The sequence below is a fragment of the Phaseolus vulgaris genome, chromosome 7, assembly GCF_051622355.1.
Source record: "Phaseolus vulgaris cultivar YP4 chromosome 7, ASM5162235v1, whole genome shotgun sequence".
Classification (NCBI taxonomy): domain Eukaryota; kingdom Viridiplantae; phylum Streptophyta; class Magnoliopsida; order Fabales; family Fabaceae; genus Phaseolus; species Phaseolus vulgaris.
In genome coordinates this window covers 43,733,334-43,752,373 of record NC_143504.1, presented here as the reverse complement: position 1 = coordinate 43,752,373, position 19,040 = coordinate 43,733,334, and the positions used below count along the sequence as shown (strand labels likewise).

Genomic DNA, 19,040 nt, shown 5'->3' with positions numbered 1-19,040 from the left:
ACCAAATGCACTCTAATTTGCGTGTTAAGAAGCACCAATTTCCATTCAATACGTAAAACTACATAGAATTGCCATATTACACCTATATTATTTACAGATTGCCAAGGGCCAAATAATCCACGAGCTGAAGAAACAATAAATTGAGCAATTCAATGATTCATACAGTATGACAACCAAAATGATATCATCTTCCAACTCATAATATTAATATAGAATTAAAAAAACAACGAATCTTTTCTTACAAAGTATTGCCTCCAATTAGAACTTCCACATTTTATCATCCCTTCGAAGCATGAAAGAGGATGGAAGAACTCATCACAAAATTAAGCTGTGTTGAGGAATTATAGCTAGAACCAGCTTCCAAAATCTGCAAATTTGTTCTTTTAATGAATAATTGATTGTTGGGCAGTCAATTGTTTTATCCCTTCTTGCTGAACAATGAGGATATCTAAAAGAATATGTTCTCAAAACCAGAATAAATTCACCGGTTTTGAAGTCCTTCAATTGCCTTTTTCCACTGCCATGCTCTTTGCTTAGCATCTTCAAACGACATTACCTTTTTAGGCTGCAACAACATTATTTTTAAAGAAAAATGTGAAGTTTGTAACACAATGTATTTTAATTAAGACTTAGAATTTATGTATGGAGGAGTTGGGGGTGTAATTGCAAATCACTTACTAAAATGTGACACGAAAAGAATTTAAATCAAAGCCCTTTCAGGTCTTGCTGTTTGCTTATAGGTGTTACGTACTTAAATATCTCACTTGTACTATTTCCTATATTTATAAATCGCACAAATTGTACAAGAACTAGTCAAGAAAGCTTACTGTGCAAATCTTGAAATTTGATGCCGTAGTCACTTGGATACTTAAATCATTTGGATTATCGGACCATATTATATTTCCCTTCACAATTAGCTTTGATGGGTCCACATAGATCAACTTTGGTTTGTTGGTGAGGATGAGCTGCACCTTCTTGCTTGTTAGTTTTTGTAATTTCTTCACCATAGATATCATAAGAACAGATTCCCCAGGATCCAAAAACTGTTGCCTGTAATGAGCATAAATTTTACAGTTTGACAAGCCAGGTAAACATGAACTTCAGGCACTGTACACAAGAGCCTTTATTTATTTTTCTAAACGTTCAATTTCTGCTGGAGTGGGAATAGATTTGTAACTGAGAATGCAACATTTTTAGTTAAATACTACCAGGGAGAGGACATTGGGTATAACCAAACATCTATGTAAATTAATATTATTAGATGAAATAAGACCTCAACTTAGCTGTTATTTTTTGTCCCCTAATTATGAATTCCAAAAAGATAAATAAATCTACAGTGTTCTTTGACGTGAAAGGCTGTAAATATGAAAATAAAGTGAAAGATAGCATTCATCATTCGGTAAAATATTAAGACACCGAGGATATAGCTTCAAAATATTCTTTTGGCCATATTTAAACTTCTTTAATTTGAAAATTATACTAACATTTGAGCCCTTTTAAGGTCACATGATTTGTAAAGGGTTAATGAAATGATCTTCAACAAACCATTACTATTGAAGTGAACACATCATACCAATTCCAACGAGAAAATGTCTCTACATACCATTTTGAATCAAAGGAATCAATTGAAGCTAGCCTAGTTATGTGACCAGTCCCATCAGAAGATGTAGCAGCATCAGATTGTCTAACCGAAGCCAAAGAACCATCCCCAATGTGAGAAGGACTCCATGATGAATCATGAACATCATCAGCTGCAGGTGACTGAGTCTACAAGTTAAAATTATACTAGTGTTAGATAACGAGGACTAGAAATGAAGGTTCCTTTTCTTATTCTGGATAAATAACATTTAAAAGAGCAAAGTAATGGTAGTCACACCCCAGGTTCCAGAGCAAGTTTTGGAGGAATTTGTGCCCTCAAGTTATCCCAGTCAACCCCCTTGAAAAATGGGTGTGCTTTCAGAATAACATAACCATCAGGTCCAGCACCTGGTCTCCTGCTGGGATCCAAATCCTGCATCATAATAACATTGATTTTAAATTAAAACTCCACAAATTAAAAACCCATGGCATGCAACTTAAATTAAAGCATGCTAAAAAAGTTGTGATATTATCATATATAGAATATATACCATTAAATGATGAATTTTGGTATTACCCTTAATGTGCTATTTTTCATGTTTATCTACAATAATGCTTTATATCTTGACAAGTTTAATTGATAAGCAGTTACGTACTTATAAATAACATGATGTCAATATTCATTCATGTATGATATTCTTCTGGAAAAAAAATAATTGTGGGTATATTTACATAATAGTCCTTATAAAAAACTATAAGGTGCTTGACTGGCTAAAATCTGAAGGGCTAAACAGCATTACAACACTTGTTTCATGCGGACTTTAAAATTGGTTATGGACTTATTGGACAGAACATAACAAAAGATGACATACACGACATAAGTTAAGTGACAAACTTTTGTGCTTCACTAATGATCCAAAGGTAGAAAATACCCATCAATTTGGCCAAAATCCGACGAATGTCAATCGATAAGCCCAATTGGGCTTTGTACCCAGCACAACTCCCCACTCCACCCTTCAAAACTGTTTTTTTTTTTTTGCATAAACTACTTCCATAAAATAGACAAAACATAAAGTAGTGTTGAGGCTCAGCTTCTTAACTAAGTTGTTCTGCTTGTGTTGTCTACTTATCCTTCAAATGTGCATTACATGCACCCATTATGTGTTATCTAATAGTCTACAACCAACCACAACTTCTGGCTTCCTGTTATTATTATATTATTTATTGAAAAAGGCACACTATGCACCAATATGACCCATCACCCGACCCCCTTCCAGGCAGCATACTCTTTTTCAAAAGCTATATTCGCAAGGTATCAGAAGTACCTAGGAATTAATGAATGTGAATAAAACTATGAAAAAGTCCTAAGCCTGACAACCAATAAAAAATCAATGGGTACAGGTTAGAGGAATGAAATTGACCATTGCTAAACCCACATTAACAAAAATACTTGCAAAATTCACCCCATCTTAAAACACTGTCCTTCAAGAAAGCTAGAAATGAAACATCTTAATTCTGGACATTACACTCCTTTATGATCTTAATATGTAAATTGAGCAGCTATCTAATTTACAAAAATAGAAAGGATATGATATTTTAAGCAATTAGCAACATATAAAAATTATAGTGATGCTAAGATTTCTATGTGCACAATTTATAATACTAACCAACAGACGGTCAATGAGGTCTCTTGCTTCGTCAGAAAAGTAATCTGGAAATCTAAGTTCTCTTGCTACAATTCTTTGAAAAATTAGCCATTCACTTGCATCTTTAAAAGGGGAAGTTCCAGAAAGCATTTGGTATAATGTGCAGCCAAGTGCCCATAGGTCATTTCTGTTGTGATATATTGAGGGAAGAAAAACAAAAAAACGGAAGTTATTATATGAGAACCTGGTATGAAACAAAAAGCAATAAAGAAACTCAGTGCATGAACAAACTTAACGTGTGAGTTGTAAAAAATTAACCCTTGATTTAAAAAAAATTAAAAACTGAAATGAAAAATTTACATGCATGAAAAACTGGCACAATCAATAATATTTTCTTCGATAAGAGTGAATGACTGTATTCAAAGTACGTTATATGCATCACGATGGAGGCTTAAGAAATAATATTAACATAGAATTCATCTGCATTACTTGACATTTTAATGCCTACCCAAAAGTTGCCGGAGAGGAATTAAGAACCTCTGGAGGAACATAAGCAGCTGTTCCCACAAAAGTGCAGGCTTTGTCGTCTGGAAATTTAAAAAATATAAATCAATATAAATACAATATAAAATAAACTTACAAAAAGCAGCATCCACATTGCCCCTATTTTACCAGATGCTGCATTCGGAAGGACAGTGATTTGACTATCCTGCATAGGCTTCACACTCCCAAAATCGGCTATTTTAATATGTCCTTCAGCTGTAAGTAACAAGTTCTCTGGCTGCAATTGAAGAAATTTAATATTCACATGGCCATATATGGCAGTGATGCAGTATAATCATGCTACAGAATTACCTTAATATCACGGTGTATGACTCCCAAATTATGTATGTATTCAAGAGCATCAACAACTTCAGCTGCATAGAACTGTGCCTCGTCCTCAGTTAGACGACCTTTCTGCACAGAGAAATCAGAAAGCTTGCTAGTAGATATCATGTAGTAATAACAAGCATGCGACAAATTAACAACTTCCATATTCAAAACAGTACTGAAAGTACAAATATTTTAGTAAGCCATGGACACAGCTGATGAACAATGATAAAGAAAATACGGGCATTTACAGGCAATTTTGTTTAGAGGCAAGGGGGGCATTGGTTATTACAAATAGAGCATGGATGAATACTATTTATTTAGTACTGCCATTGTTTTGAGAATCTTTGTTCTAGTAAGTATTGTGGATCTGTACTTTGAAACCAAATGTTCTAATGTGATTTCATTGATAATACAATCAATACCATTTTAATATTTTACTGATGTGTGCTTGAATGAATAGCTTATCTTGCATTAAGAAAATCTTGTAGTCAAAATGCAGCAAATAAAGCTCTTGGCTGAAAAGCACTTTTCATGTTAAGATATTGTGCTAGGGATAATATGTAGGGATTTAAAGAGATATTATTTCCCCTTTCCTTCTCTTTGATGTTTCCTTAGTTTCAATTTAGTTTCCTTGCTTTCCTAATTACAGCTTCTAAACTTTAGGGATTGATTCGGCCCTTATGTGTATAAATAAGTGTATCAATCATTTACTAATACACTCAAAGGAATAATTTTTCCCATCTCAAATTGGTAAACAAAGCTCTTTGGTCAGTCATTTCCAGTTAGGGATTTGGTCACTTAGGGTGCAGGACCCATAAAACCCTATATTCTTTTTCAGTGTTTTTTTGTGTGTGCTGTCACAGCAAATTTCAAGCCATCTGTGTTTAACTTGGTCTTTGTTCTTATCTTGGTGTTGTGATTGCCATTACATTTTTGGTTCCCCTCTATGTTCATAGTTTATCATTTGCTCATCATGGTCGAGACTCTTACTACTTTGACCAAGTGAAGAGGTTGTAGTTGTAGGGTAGTGGCTATGACAAAAGAGATTCTAAAGGAATTTATCCTTTTTCTCCCAAAGAACACAAGTGTCTTCAAATTAAGGCATCCCAACTGGATTCCTCTTTAGCAACTATTACACATACTAGTAATCCTGCTATAGACCTATCTCACCTTGCATTTATAGAGATAATGATCTTTTATTTTGGTACTTCTAATCAGGTTAGTATCTCTCTTACTTCTAACCTCTCACCTAAATCACCTCACCACATCACCCTCATTGATTTTTTAAAGGAAAGATAGCTGGTATTGGTTAAGCTTTGTCTCTCAAAAGTTATCCCTAAATTCCTTCGTAGTTGTACCTAGTTGCCCCTTCAATTTGATTTCAATCAATCAACCAACTCTTTCTTTGTACAAGATTGGAATGTGTGATAGATGGTTGGAGCAATATCCAAAATATGGAGTCTCTATTACCTACAACCTCCTTCATCCACTATGCTTTGTATCTAGGTCATCCAAGGTTAATAAGTTGAAGCAATTGGTCCATCTTTCACATTCAAAGTCCTTGGAGTGAGTCATGTCAGATTGGTAAAAATATTAGGTCATTCTTTTCAAGTATAGTCAAGAATTCTGATGCTTAGGGTCCTAATCATGTCCCTTCTGTTTTTGGATATAAATGTCACATTCATTGATAACCTCAAAAGATGCACATTCTAACTTTTTATGAAAGATCCAACAACAACAAAACCTTATACTACTAAGTGAGGTCAGTTACATGAATCACACGATGTCATTTCAAGATTTTTGTTCAAAGATAAGGAATCAATTTAGACAAACAATTGGTGTTGTAAATGGTGTGACAGAACATAAACATCGTCCAAATCCATCCTACGGCATCATATATCAATTTAGTAGCTCTTGATCACCAAAACAAAATGGTGTCTGAAGCACATAAACATTGTCATATTATTGATGACTTAAAAACAATTGATAAATGACCTTTGAGGGTGATGTTCTCATCACCAGTTGTTTAATAACTTGAATGCCATCATCAATTTAGTGATAAGATTTCTTACTCTCTTTTGTTTCCTGAAGAAACCCTTTTATGTTGTTCTGCATCAAGCGTTTGCTTTCACTAGTTTTGTTTATGATCCCACTCCTACTTGTTCACTATGGAAAAGGAACATTTCTTGGGTATTTCAAAGTACAAAAAGGGGTATCAGTAATTCCACATCTATGTATCATTTTATTGTCTTTCTACGTGTCCTATCTTTTGATGATACACCTTTCTTTGCATCTTTAGTCGTAACGGATTCCTCTCCTCCCAATATGACTTTTTCCTCAATTTGAGTTGTCTATCTCTCTCTACTCAGTTCTCCACAAATCTCACCCTCAGTTCCAAAGCTGACGTCTAGAAGCTCTATTGATTTGTCCTATTGATTGTGATTCAACTCCCATTCTAACCCTTCCTACTACTTATGCCCCACCTATATGTAACCCTTCTATTAACATGCCTATTGACATTTGGGTAAACCCTCAATTGTTAGTTCTCATCCTATTTATAACGTTTTTTCATCAATTGTCTCATTCTATTCGCAATATCCTCTATTACTACTCAAAACATTATCCAGTTCTAGATGATGATAGGAAATGATGCAAGAGATGATGACTGTTTTGGAGTCCAATCCCAACCACTTGAAATTTACAATTGGTTTTTGGTGGGCTTATGCTAATAAAATGAGCCTGAATAGATAGGTGGATTGGTTTAAAGCCCGTAAGGTGACAAATGAATACACTCAGATGTATGGTTTGGATGACAATACCTTGTCTCCAAATATTAAAGTGACATATATTCACTTATTCTTGTCTATGGATGCAAAAAGTCATTGGCCTTTGTGGACCTTGATAGATAGGTGGATCAATTGAAAGCTCAAGGGGTGACAAAAGGATTCTGGTTTGGACTTCAGTGATACCTTGTCTCCAATTGCTAAAATGATGCCTGTTCACTTATTCTTGTCAATGGATACAATGAGTCATGTAGCTCAATATTAAAATTGCATTCTTGCAAGGCAATATAGAGTAGATCTACAGAGAGCAACCACGTCACTTAGTTGCTCAAGGTGGATAGACCTTTGTTTCGTAGGTTACAGAAATCCATCACCTCGAGTTTGGTTAGGAAGTTTAGCAAAATTTTTCAAAAGTTTACCATGATTTGGAATGAGATGAGTCATTGTGCATTCTCTAGATGCTCATCTTTGAATAAACTAATTTATTTTGTGGTATACGTTGACGATACTGTCATTACACATGATGATCAAGATTAAGGACCTAAAGCAACAATTATTAAGCACCTTTGAAGCAATGATTAAGGCTATTACATTATTTTCGTGGAATTGAAGACCGTCAATCATAGGCCAATATTTTGATTTCTTTTAGAAAATATGACCTTAACATCTTAAAGAAACAAGGATGCTTGATTGTAAGTCATTTAAGACTCCTATGGATCCAAATGTGAAGCTTCTACCTAATTTATCTTTACCCAGACTGCAAAAGTTTAAGTTTAGTCAATGTTTTAGATGTTCAAAGCTTCACACTTTTTAAAGAAGATTGAAGATATTAAACTAAAAAAGGACTGACAACTCAGAGGAGAGACGAACAGGGAAAATTTGAAATCAAATTAAAAGTACTCTCTGAAAAGATGACAAATGCACCCAGTGAAACAAGACTACTAAGGGGAAGGGGGGGGATTGACCATGGCACTATGCTGAGTGATTATAGATCTCAATCTAAAGATAAGACATCTCATATTCCTAGCATTAAATACGCATTTTAATGTTCAAAGGAATATTCTCTTAATTTAGAATGGGGATTGGTGAATCAGGTAAAATGGAATAAACAGTGAATTTAAGCAAAAACTAACATTAGTGTTATTTCAAGAAACTTGACAGGTGAAGTGTAAATTCCTTCATTTTAAAATGTTCACTTACGTGTGAACAAAGAATTGATAAAAATAAAGACCACTAATCTATCCTGAATCTTAGAAAACCCCATGTTAAAAGGAATTCTGGTTAATTTTCTCCCTTTAGACAATTATAAGAGCATAGCAAAATCAAAGCAAATGTCATTGTTTTAATGTTTAATACTAAGACCTAATGTAGAACTAAACCCGACTGCACCTTCAGAACAAGTTATGTAAGATTTTTCCAAACAAATTATAAATACCCCAGCACAGGGAACATGTGCCCTGAAGTTTCACGTTAGCTTACCCTGGTTATTTGATCAAAAAGTTCTCCACCTTCGCAGGATTCAAGGGCCATGTCTTCACCGATGTAAAAGGAACAGAGATGAAAAAAAGATAACATCAAAATAATATAAACCAACTTGATATGCAAGGGAGTAAAAGGAAGAGTTGAGAAGATAACAGAGATGAGTAAGCCGCAGCAAAAGCAAGTGTTATGTAAAATACACACAGGACTACTTACATAGAGAAAATGAGTCTTGAAATGTGAAATATAGCCGCACAATGCCTGGATGATCCAATTGATCCAGCACGATGCGTTCCAATTTCACATAAGCTGTTTTGTTCTCTTTAGTAATAAACTTTTTATCCATGATCTTCAATGCATACACAGTTCCTGTGTCCTTCTTCTTTGCCCTCACAACCTTTGATAAGAAAGATATTAGGTGATAATTTACAAGAGAAAATAAATCCAATCAAACAACTTCTCACCGTATAACAGAAAAAAAAAATGTCCCAAAATGGTAGAAATTATAGATATTTCCATCAATTAGCATATTTTTTTGTGCACGGCTAACCAAAACAGTTGAATAAAGAAGAAACCAAATCATGTAAGAGACGAAGTGTGCAGGTAAGGGAGCTGGAAAGGTAGAAGCATCGGCGATATATGAGATCACATGCAAGTAGAAAAATGGAAAAATATGTTTACTTGTAAGATGTCACATACTCCTATTTGAACGCAGTTTAATAAGTACACACTACTACTGGCATGCCAGAAGCAAACTCAAACTCCCCATAAAAAGAAGTAAGGCAACAAAATAATACACTCCAAGGGGGAATGGAATAGAATGCTGCTTTTTTGCACTAGTGGTTTCATGCCAGTTTCAGCCGAGTAAACCCCACAAAAACAAGCCAATCATTTCTTCAGTTTGCTTCATTTTCTACAGCCTTTAATTTGTTTTACTTCCAGCTCAGTAACTCAAGATATTCTCCATAATTGCTCAGAGGTAATCTTCAGGAATCATTTGTTTAAACAAAAAACAGCTTAATTTCCAAATCTGAATCTTTAAATTTAGTGCACAATACGACAAGAGCCATCAACAAACAACACACAGCTTAGAAAATGTTGAGTGTTTTCCTATTGTGTAAAATGAAGAGAGCGGCTTTAGAATAGGAACGGGTGGGGCTGCAAGCAGCCTTCATAAATTTTTTAGCAAACATTAATGTTAGAGCATAAAAAAAGAATCCCCCACCGAATCAAAATTCACAAATGAAGATAAGATACCAAAGGGTGCTCCATAACAATAGATGGAAACAACGATGACAATATTGTCCAATGATCTCAGCAGCGTGATAAGCATCACTGATTATCCTAGAGGCAACCAACGTGTAGTATTTAACAGAACTATAATGCCAGCATTATTTACAGGATTCATGTATTACCCATCAAAACATTGCACACACAAAAAAGAAAAAGGAAAACCAACATCATCAACCCACTAAAAAAACATCAAAAGTCCATGAATGAGACCTTAGAATAAGAGCCAACACCATAGATCTTGCCCAATTCAAAGTCCTGAATAGTGTAATTCTCCTGAGGAGCCCTAAAAGCAAAGCTCTTGGATCTCGGGACATTGCCTCCACCATTGGAAGATGAGGAATTCCCCTGAACCTTTAGCTTGGAATCAAAATCCTTCTCCATTTCCAGCATTGCTCGGTCAGCACCAACAGCTACGAGAAGAAAAAACCAAGAGAAGCCACACTCTACGTTGGCATGGCCACTTTGTCTCTCTAGAAAAGCAGTTATTTTTGTCTCTCCAGAGGTCTGGGGAGGCGAGCCTGGAACGGTCAAAGGGAGGCGAAGCCCCGGAGACCCTTTTGGGAGAAAAGGAAAAGGGCGAAGGGAATTGTGCGAATGGATGGGAAAGGTGGGAGCTTTGAGGTTTGGGGTTGGTTGATTGAAATCGAAATTGAAAAAAACCCTAGAGAGAGGGGTGGCACATCACATGGGGAAGGAATGATGATGGAGATCGTTCATTTTCTCATGCCTTCTTTCTCTCTCTCTTTGTGGCTATTATGCCTAAATCAGGAACAATGTAAACACCTGTCATGGCATGGGATGGGAAGAGAAGGTAAAGAATTTTGGAGTGTTTGCATAAATAATACATATCATTACAAGCTTTTGTGCAATTTCATGCTTTTCTGTCACTGTCCTGTTTCCAATTTCATTAGTCCAATGGACACACACATCCACTCTAACCTCCAACATTTTGATTGGATTGGATTAGATTAGATTGGATTTTTTTATTGCTTTCTTTGACCCTTTTGACTGCACATCACACATTCCATTACTTTTTTTCCCATTCAAATCTTATGAATAAAATAATATAATTATAAAGAGGGGCTTTATTATAAATATTCTACCATGATAAATATTATCCATTGCAAAAATGATAAATATTCTACATGATAGATAACAAAGACTTTCATAAAATGATGTAAAAATAAACTGTTTTATTTGGCTTGATAGAAGAGGAAGTAGGAAGAAAATAGGAAAAGAAACGTCTCATCTTATTTAATTTGTAAAAAATATGAGTAATTTAAATCAGTTTTGGGTATTAATTTTGTAACATAATTAGAGTCAATACCACATTTTATATAGTGTTTCATTTGTAACATTAATGGAATGAGAGAAGAGAAAGTATATAAATGATTATTGGTCTTCTTAACAACTTGATTTTAATTTCTTTCTAATAAAAAACTTGGTTTTAATTATCACAAACTAAATATATGTTGTTTTAACCTTTGTAGAATCCACATGTATGCTTAATTTATTGAAACACCAGTTTACTTTTACCTCCATTTTTAAGTGGAGTTTTTTAGACTAAAACAATTCGTTTTTTGTTATTTAAAATATAAAAACAATACTTCTATTCAGTTTTACATTTACATCTATTCAAATTGAATTATTTATTCATATTATAGTAAAATTCAAGAAAATATGAATAATAAATCATATAAAGAGATATGTGCAAGGTGTAATTAAATAACTAAATCCTTTTAATGAGGCTAAGGATAATAGTCATATTTTCTCTATTCTTATGTTGCAGTTTTAAATGACTCTTTAAGACAATAAGAGATATCCTCTGAGATTTTTTGTAAGAAGGAATTCCTAGTAATGATTTAAAAATAATTCCTTATCTTTTAGGGTTCAAATTATTCATAAAATTTCGGTGTTAGATTAAACCCACCTTATAATTCATTCAATTTGATAAATCTTTTAATAAATTGTAAAAATATTATTTCAGATCGATCCATTATGAATTGATAAGTTAAATAGATTGATTGTTTAATTCAAAAATAAATATATTTTTTTCAAATCATTAATAATACGCTAGTTAAAATATTTAAAAACTAAAATAAATTTTGATTTTTAGGAAACGAATTTCAACTTATTTAGATGGAAATATAGTTGAGAATTTGACTCTCAAATCATTAATAGTATGTTAGTTAAAGAGTTTATTTCTCTCACATGTTAAATGGAAAAAAAAACCTCCAACATTGGGTGAGCCTATTGGAAGGCGATGTAGCCACCTAACCCACTTAGGATGTGGCTTTCAATGTATACTAGTTTGAAATATGTGTTCTTGTCAGTTGACTCTGGTGACAAACTTTAGCTCTGGTCTGTCTCTTCTGGAATCAGTTCTACGTCTTGTTGCGCTGGAACGTGACTCCATCTAAGGGCTTACTAAAATTTAAAAAGTATTCAATTTCAGACTCAGAAACAACAGACCTTTACTTGGGGTCTCAAGCCCCTTTTATAGCTTATCTCTTGTAACAGCTCACGCTCATGAGAATCTAATCTCAACTGAAAGCATACGTAACAAGAAAACATTTTATTTATGGGCGCCTTCTCTCAAGGTGCTACAATAGAAATGAATCTTATCTCTAATGAGAGCATAAAAGATAATAACAGAACAACCACCTGCCAGCAGGGCACTATTGTAGGCGCCAACAACAGGGAGATATTATGCTTACGTGGGCACCCTACTCATGGTGCAACGTTATCATTTACCATGCATGCAACTTAACCACAATGTGCCCTAGAACACACATACTTAGGTTAAAAGAAACATTTACTTGACCTAGTCGCCACATGTATTATATGTACCCCTAGATTAAAAAATACTCTTTACTAGTAGCCTTATACTAACGTATAAAAATGTTATTTTAATTATGCCTTAACGGACCTATAAACAAAACTGGGCCTAACACATGACTCACTTTATAGGCCCATCAACCGAGTTGTCCTGCCCACTCCATGCACCGAGCTCCGACCACTGATCACTGAGCCCTGAGCGCTCTGTCCAGTACAATGTGCATAAAGACCTATCGATGTTCAACATGGTTCTAATTTTTTTTTAAATGATTTCATTTGTTTTTTTTAGTTTGACTAATGACACAATGAGACGTTATATGTATTTAACATTTTAAGCTAACGTGAAAAATGTGTTGTCTTTATAGATATTTTTTAGGTGAAAGAAACTTAATTTTTAAACATTAAAAAGAAGAAGAAAGTGAGATTTTCTGCAGTAGTGTTAATAATGACGATTGGGCTTGTGGTTTTGACATTATTAATTCATGTAGTTTGGTGCTTATCTATTGTAACCCTCATCCATTACAGCTACAAGATGATAACGACTGATATTGAGACATTGATGAGCATTGAAGCAAATTCATCAACCCAACATAAGAGAAGAAGAGCAAAATCAAAAGAAAGGAAGAACATGACTTAGGCACCTACATAAAAGGGACAAATCTCATATCACTGATTCTACCACTATACAATTGTTTCAAATGTAATTTCATGTGTCCAACTCTATCTGTCTGCCAAATCATCACTCATTTAATGACATCAATGATAATCTAACAAAAGGAACCAAATTAAGTTATTTTTAAAAAAAATTGGGACCACGTTGAATAAAAAAGTGGTACATTTTTTACTTCTTATATTGGGATCAAATGTGGTATTAAACCTAAATTGGATTATAAAAGACTTTGGTTATGTTGGGTACATTTGTTTGCTTTAGTAATTTCTTGTTCACATGGACTAAAGAGCGATGTTTGTTGGTCTTTTTTTAATTAATCAACGACGATATGCGAGAAAAGAAAGATGATAGGTTGATTGAGGTGTCCTAAGTGAGGTGAAACAAGGAGAGACAAGTGACATTATATGCTTTTCGATCCTTACCCATTAAATGTAATGCACGAAGAATCCAAATATACACCTAAATTTATTCCTTTGCATGTGACGATGGAGTTTTGTTTGTTAGCCACATTTCCTTCTCTCCTACTTGGTATGAGACCATTATTGTGTTTTAGTTTTTTCTTTAGTGTGATGTTGCTTTGCGAAAGCATTCCTGTTTTACTATCACATGGTTTTGACAAAGCCTTTGTTACTCCCTTTCTCTTTGGTTCTTCATTGTAGTTAATGAGCTTCATCATGTAAGACATCATTGCAAGTTATTGAACCAAATAATCAATTATGATCATTACATAACTAACTACGATAAAAAGAAGTTACGTATTGATTATACACGAGTCAATATCAATTATATTTTTTTTCTGGATAATCGATTATATATTGTCATAACCAATTATGATTTTTTTTTCTTTTGGTGGCTGTGACATATTATGCATTTCATGTTTCAGTGCAATTAGTTTTCCAATGCAATTACAATTAAGCATATAACTTTGTAGTGTGGTTAAGTCCTTGTTATTATGTTATATAATCGCAGTGTCTTCCTTAACCCTTACAACACCATTGACATTCTTACACGCCTCCCACGCTACCTTCCCCGGGTTGTAAGCCAATTCCATTTCCACAATTGACCAACAATTGGTTGAATTCCATGGAGATGTTGTGAGCTTGAGGAGGTATATATGGAAATTTGCACAACTTCAAGTGGGATGTGAACAGGAAGTTAGGATGGAGAAGTGCAAGATGTTGTCATCTATGAAGCTTTGACACAACTCAGAAGCCTTGCTTATGTGCTTCGAACACATGCCATACATAGACACACGTCATATATGTGTACGACACAGTGTCAAATACATTGAATATTTTATTTCAAATATCATGTACGAAACTACTTTTTTTGAATTCTTCATAGTGCCACTCTCATTACTTTTTTCAATTGAAAATATAATGCAACTAACCTACGTGTATTTTTTATATTATTATTTAATTTATAGAAAAATATTTTGAATTGATTACAATGCATTTTTTTATTTGAAATTTAATATTATTATTTAATTTATAGGTTCTTTTAAATTGATCATAATGTCACTCTCTTATGCAGGTGGACTTTCACTCGATTTTCATCGCTAAAGCTTGGCAATCTGTCAAGACAGAGATCGATCTACTTGGTCACCTCGGATTCACCATCTCAAACTACTCAACCTCAAGCTCGGCAAGAACAATTATTTTTTTTAAAAAAAATACTATAATTAGTTTTTAATTTGTTACAAGTTTTATTTTTATATTCGTAAATTATTTCTATTTGATGAATTTATTTGATTTTTATATTTAAGTAAATTTTTTATATTTAATTTATTTTTGTTAGGAAATTAAGATGAATATACGTACTCAAGTTATTGAACAAGAAGATGAAGCAAAATCTTTGCAGAGACATATTTCAATGTTAAGAAAAATTCCTAGTGATGGAAATAAAATTTGTGCAGTAAAAAATACTGAAAAAATAGTGATATTTATCATCAATGTTCTTATCTCGCAAATTGTTGATGATGTTACCTTTATTAAAAATTTCATTGTGGGTTACTATATGAGATTATCAATGTTCAAAAACTTCAACTCATTGAAGTTGTTTTTTGTTGCTCTAAAAAGATTTGATTCAATCATAGTAATGCTAAAAAGGTTTAGAAGTTTGAAAAAAGGACTCCAAGAGATGGTTACTAGTGAGGCATGGTCTTCTTATAAAGAAGATAACCTGAATATTGCACAATTTGTGAAAGAAACTTGTTGATTGATAATTGGTGGATGAAAGCTGATATTATAGTCATGAATGATTAAATGAAGATTCACAAAAACTTGCCCCACATCAAGATGTGGAAATTATTCATGAAAGAAAGAAATGTTTTAAGGGGTACTTTGATAATGTGGAGATAAGGACACAAGTAAATATAGAGTTTGCAAACTTTTCAGATGGAAGAGATGATTTTGCTAATGCTGACTCTTTAAGGGATAAAGGTAAAATGGATGCAAAATCATGGTGGATTGTTCATGAAGCTTATGCACCAACACTCCAGAAGATAGCTCTTAAGCTACTTGTACAACCATGTTCTTCTTCTTGTTGTGAAAGGAATTGGAGTACCTACTCTTTTATACATTCTTTTGAAAATAAATAAGATGACGCCTAAGAGGACAAAAGATCTAGTATTTGTCCATAGTAATCTTTGTCTCCTCTCAAGAAACTCCTCAAAATACAAAGAAGAGAAAAATAAATTGTGGGATATTACAAGAGATGATTTTTTATTGGATTTAAATGCAACTCTTGAGATTACTAGCTTATGATGAACCAAAAGTAGAAGTTGTATTTTTCAATAAGGATGAACAAATGTAAAATTCAAACATTATGTACCGGTTGGTACCGGATGACTCAGTCACTCGACCTCGGTGATCGACTGACCGTGCCAAAGCATACTTAAAACATTTAATAAATGACATCAACGACAGTTACAAGAGCCCTTTATGAGTCACATTTATGTCCCGAATTATGTGGGAAATATCTCCAAATAATCAACTAAATACTGATTAACTAAAAGATAATACATATATTTTTTCAGATATACCAACATACCTATATACTAGTGTATTTCCCTATAAATCAGGGATCATGATACACATCAGTGGACAACTGATATTCAACCCATCACAACAAGGGCCCATGACAAACAGTATAAATAAACCCTTTTGCAGAGGTGTAAGGTACGCTTTAATCAGTTTAGAAATATACACTTTATATACAAAATACTTACTTGATCGTCGGAGTACCTTTTTCAGGTCAGCCCCGATCGAGCGCCAACATTTGAGGAAGGAGCGAGAAGATCACCGACATATAAACAATTGTACAACCAGTTACAAGTACTATCTAGACCCTTTTTGCCTATATAGGTACAATGTCGCCCACCGTGTGGCCGAGATAGTAGTAAATTTCATAATCAAATCCAGACTAGCAACAATGGTGTTAATAAGAAATGCAGTCAACCACGATCAGATCACTGAGGAGCATGTCACAATAATTCAAACACTTTAGACTCAAGTGGAGGAGATGCGTCAGAAAGGCATCGAAGATCAACGGAGGAATGAAGAGGAGGTGCGCCTTCTTAAGGAGCAAAATAAAGAGTTGAAGCAACGACAAAATGAATTCAAACGAGAGGAGAAATCTCGATCAGGCAATCACACTCATACGAAAACAACAACAACTCAGACACAAATTCTAGATGCACCGAGCGACCCCACACGATTGATGATGACGAGGATATGAAAGAACATCCTTTTACTGATGAAATTATGGAAGCGCAACTCCTCTCTAAATGGAAGGAACTGAGCATCAAACTCTATGATGTCTCTACAGATCTGGACGAGCACCTGAACATTTACAAGACACGTATCAATCTCTACACGACGAATAAGGTCGTTTGGTGTAAGGTTTTCCCCACTACCCTGGGGCACTCAGTTGGTTCACCTTACTTCCACCAAACTCGATGGACAGTTTCAAAGCCCTGACGAGAAAAATCACCACTTATTATGCGACGAGTCGACTGCATCGTATGTCGTCCTTGGCCCTCCTCAACGTAAGACAGGAAAAGGGGGATCTTTGCATACATTCATGGAGAGATTCAATAAAGTCTCCATAAGCATCAGAAACCTCATGCCAGAGATAGCCATGCATCATCTGGTCTCGGCACTCTAACCTGGCTAGTTCACCAACAATCTGATCCAAAGACCAGCCAAAGATCTTGATGAATTACGAAATTGAGCAACTAAGTTCATGCAGATTGAGGAATTGCCCAACTTCCATAATAGTGTTAGGGCCGAGAATGGAGGATATAAAGGAAAAGAGAAAAATAGAGGAAACCGATCCACATCCGGTTGGTTGGACAGGTTCAGAGAAAACCGAGGGCCTCGGTTCTATACATACACCTCATTGAATGCTGCAAGAGGTAAAAATTATGGACAAGGCCCTATAGGTCGATTTACTCTTGACCTTAAAACAACTGCAAAGTTCGAGAAACGTCGATATGTCCAAACACTATCAGTACCATCACAACTTCGGCCACAAGATCGAGGGGTGTCAAGCATTGATGGACAAGATAGAGGAGCTTATCCAAGTCGGTTATTTGCGCAGGTTTGTTCAAACAAACACTAGGTCATACCGATCCTCGCAAAAGAAGAGGTGTCCTCCCAGGAAACGGAAAGAGCAATATACACGACGTGGACGAGAGGGATCACATCATTTTGACGATGACCAATGCCCTGCCAAACAGAGAAGAAGAAGTGAAAGTCTTGTACGGGAGGTCATCAATACCATAGCTGGTACGATCCCACTCGGAAGCGTCGGTCGAAGAGACGGACGATTACGTAGAAGTCCTTCCTTGGAAAGTAGAAGTCTCAAACACATTACGGGGTATGTAAACACTATCGCTGGAGGATTTGCTAGAGGAAGATGTTCTAGTTCCGTCCGGGAGAAGCATCTTCGGGCCATTCAATCGGTCCACTCAATAACCACCAAAGGCCGACCAAGGATTCCACCGATAATTTTCACATATGACTACTTCATCGCCATCGACCCAGCCCAGGACGACCCCATGGTCATCACTATGGAGATCGAAAAATTTGCCATCACCAATGTCTTCGTGGATCATGACAACTCGGTTGACATTTTGTATTGGAAGACTTTGAAGAAAATGAGGATTCCATAATCAAAAATCCAACCCTACAATGACCAGATTGTTGGATTTTCTGGTGAGCAGGTGGACACGCGAGGATTCATTGACTTGTACACCACGTTCGGAGAAGAGGGGTACCTTTCCAAAACAATAAAAATCAAGTATCTCTTGGTAAACACAAATACCTCTTATAATATATTGCTTGGTCGGTCGTTAATTAACCGTCTGAAGGCAATAATGTCCATTCCTTACCTTGCAATGAAGTTTCCATCGGTAGCCGATGACATCGTTACGATCCATGTCGATCAAAAGATGGTTCGTGAATGCTATGTTGCAAGTTTGAAGGTTGAACCAACCAGTCGGCTATACAAGGCCTCACTGTGTGGATGATCCATTGGAATGAGGGGATGGCTTGCCATGATCTAGGGAACCGACCAAGGATTGATCCCGAGAAAGAAGGTCAAGAGAACACATGGTCGCCCTTGTCAATCTTTATCTCGGCTCGACGAAGCCCGCATTGAACCAAGCGAGGACCTTGACCTATTACCCCTCCAGGATGAAGAGCATGCAACGCGCATGGGGACTTCCCTGAAATTGGACGACAACAGGCTGGTAAGACAAATGTTAATTGATAATGCTTGTTTTCTTGGAAAACTTCAGATATGCCTAGAGTAAGTCCAGACGTTATTACACATCATCTTTCCGTATATAAATAGGCTAGACCAATTGCTCAGAAG

At 35.2% G+C, this 19,040-nt stretch overlaps 1 protein-coding gene and 1 pseudogene across 1 annotated transcript; one reads left to right on the top strand and one right to left on the bottom strand.

Moving 5' to 3' along the window:
- Nucleotides 1–113: 113 nt before the first annotated feature.
- LOC137828705 (3-phosphoinositide-dependent protein kinase 1) lies at nt 114–10,575 on the bottom strand. Its single transcript, XM_068635385.1, has 11 exons — nt 9,863–10,575; nt 8,576–8,756; nt 8,360–8,412; nt 4,080–4,181; nt 3,897–4,005; nt 3,733–3,811; nt 3,246–3,411; nt 1,877–2,011; nt 1,604–1,767; nt 828–1,050; nt 114–565 (listed from the first exon to the last, which is right to left on the bottom strand). Exons 1-11 carry the CDS (start codon nt 10,040–10,042, stop codon nt 482–484), a joined length of 1,476 nt encoding a protein of 491 aa, XP_068491486.1. The 5' UTR covers nt 10,043–10,575; the 3' UTR covers nt 114–481.
- Nucleotides 10,576–14,966: 4,391 nt separating this feature from the next.
- On the top strand, nt 14,967–15,974 carry LOC150025931 (uncharacterized; annotated as a pseudogene).
- Nucleotides 15,975–19,040: the final 3,066 nt, after the last annotated feature.

Excerpts from the sequence above, each read along its gene's own strand:
- LOC137828705 (XM_068635385.1), bottom strand. The coding sequence starts at position 10,042 with ATGCTGGAAATGGAGAAGGATTTTGATTCCAAGCTAAAGGTTCAGGGG. Across the intron at positions 3,412-3,732 it reads TCCTCTCCGGCAACTTTTGG|AAATGACCTATGGGCACTTG; the intron begins GTAGGCATTAAA and ends ATATCACAACAG. Across the intron at positions 1,768-1,876 it reads AACTTGCTCTGGAACCTGGG|ACTCAGTCACCTGCAGCTGA; the intron begins GTGTGACTACCA and ends TTTAACTTGTAG.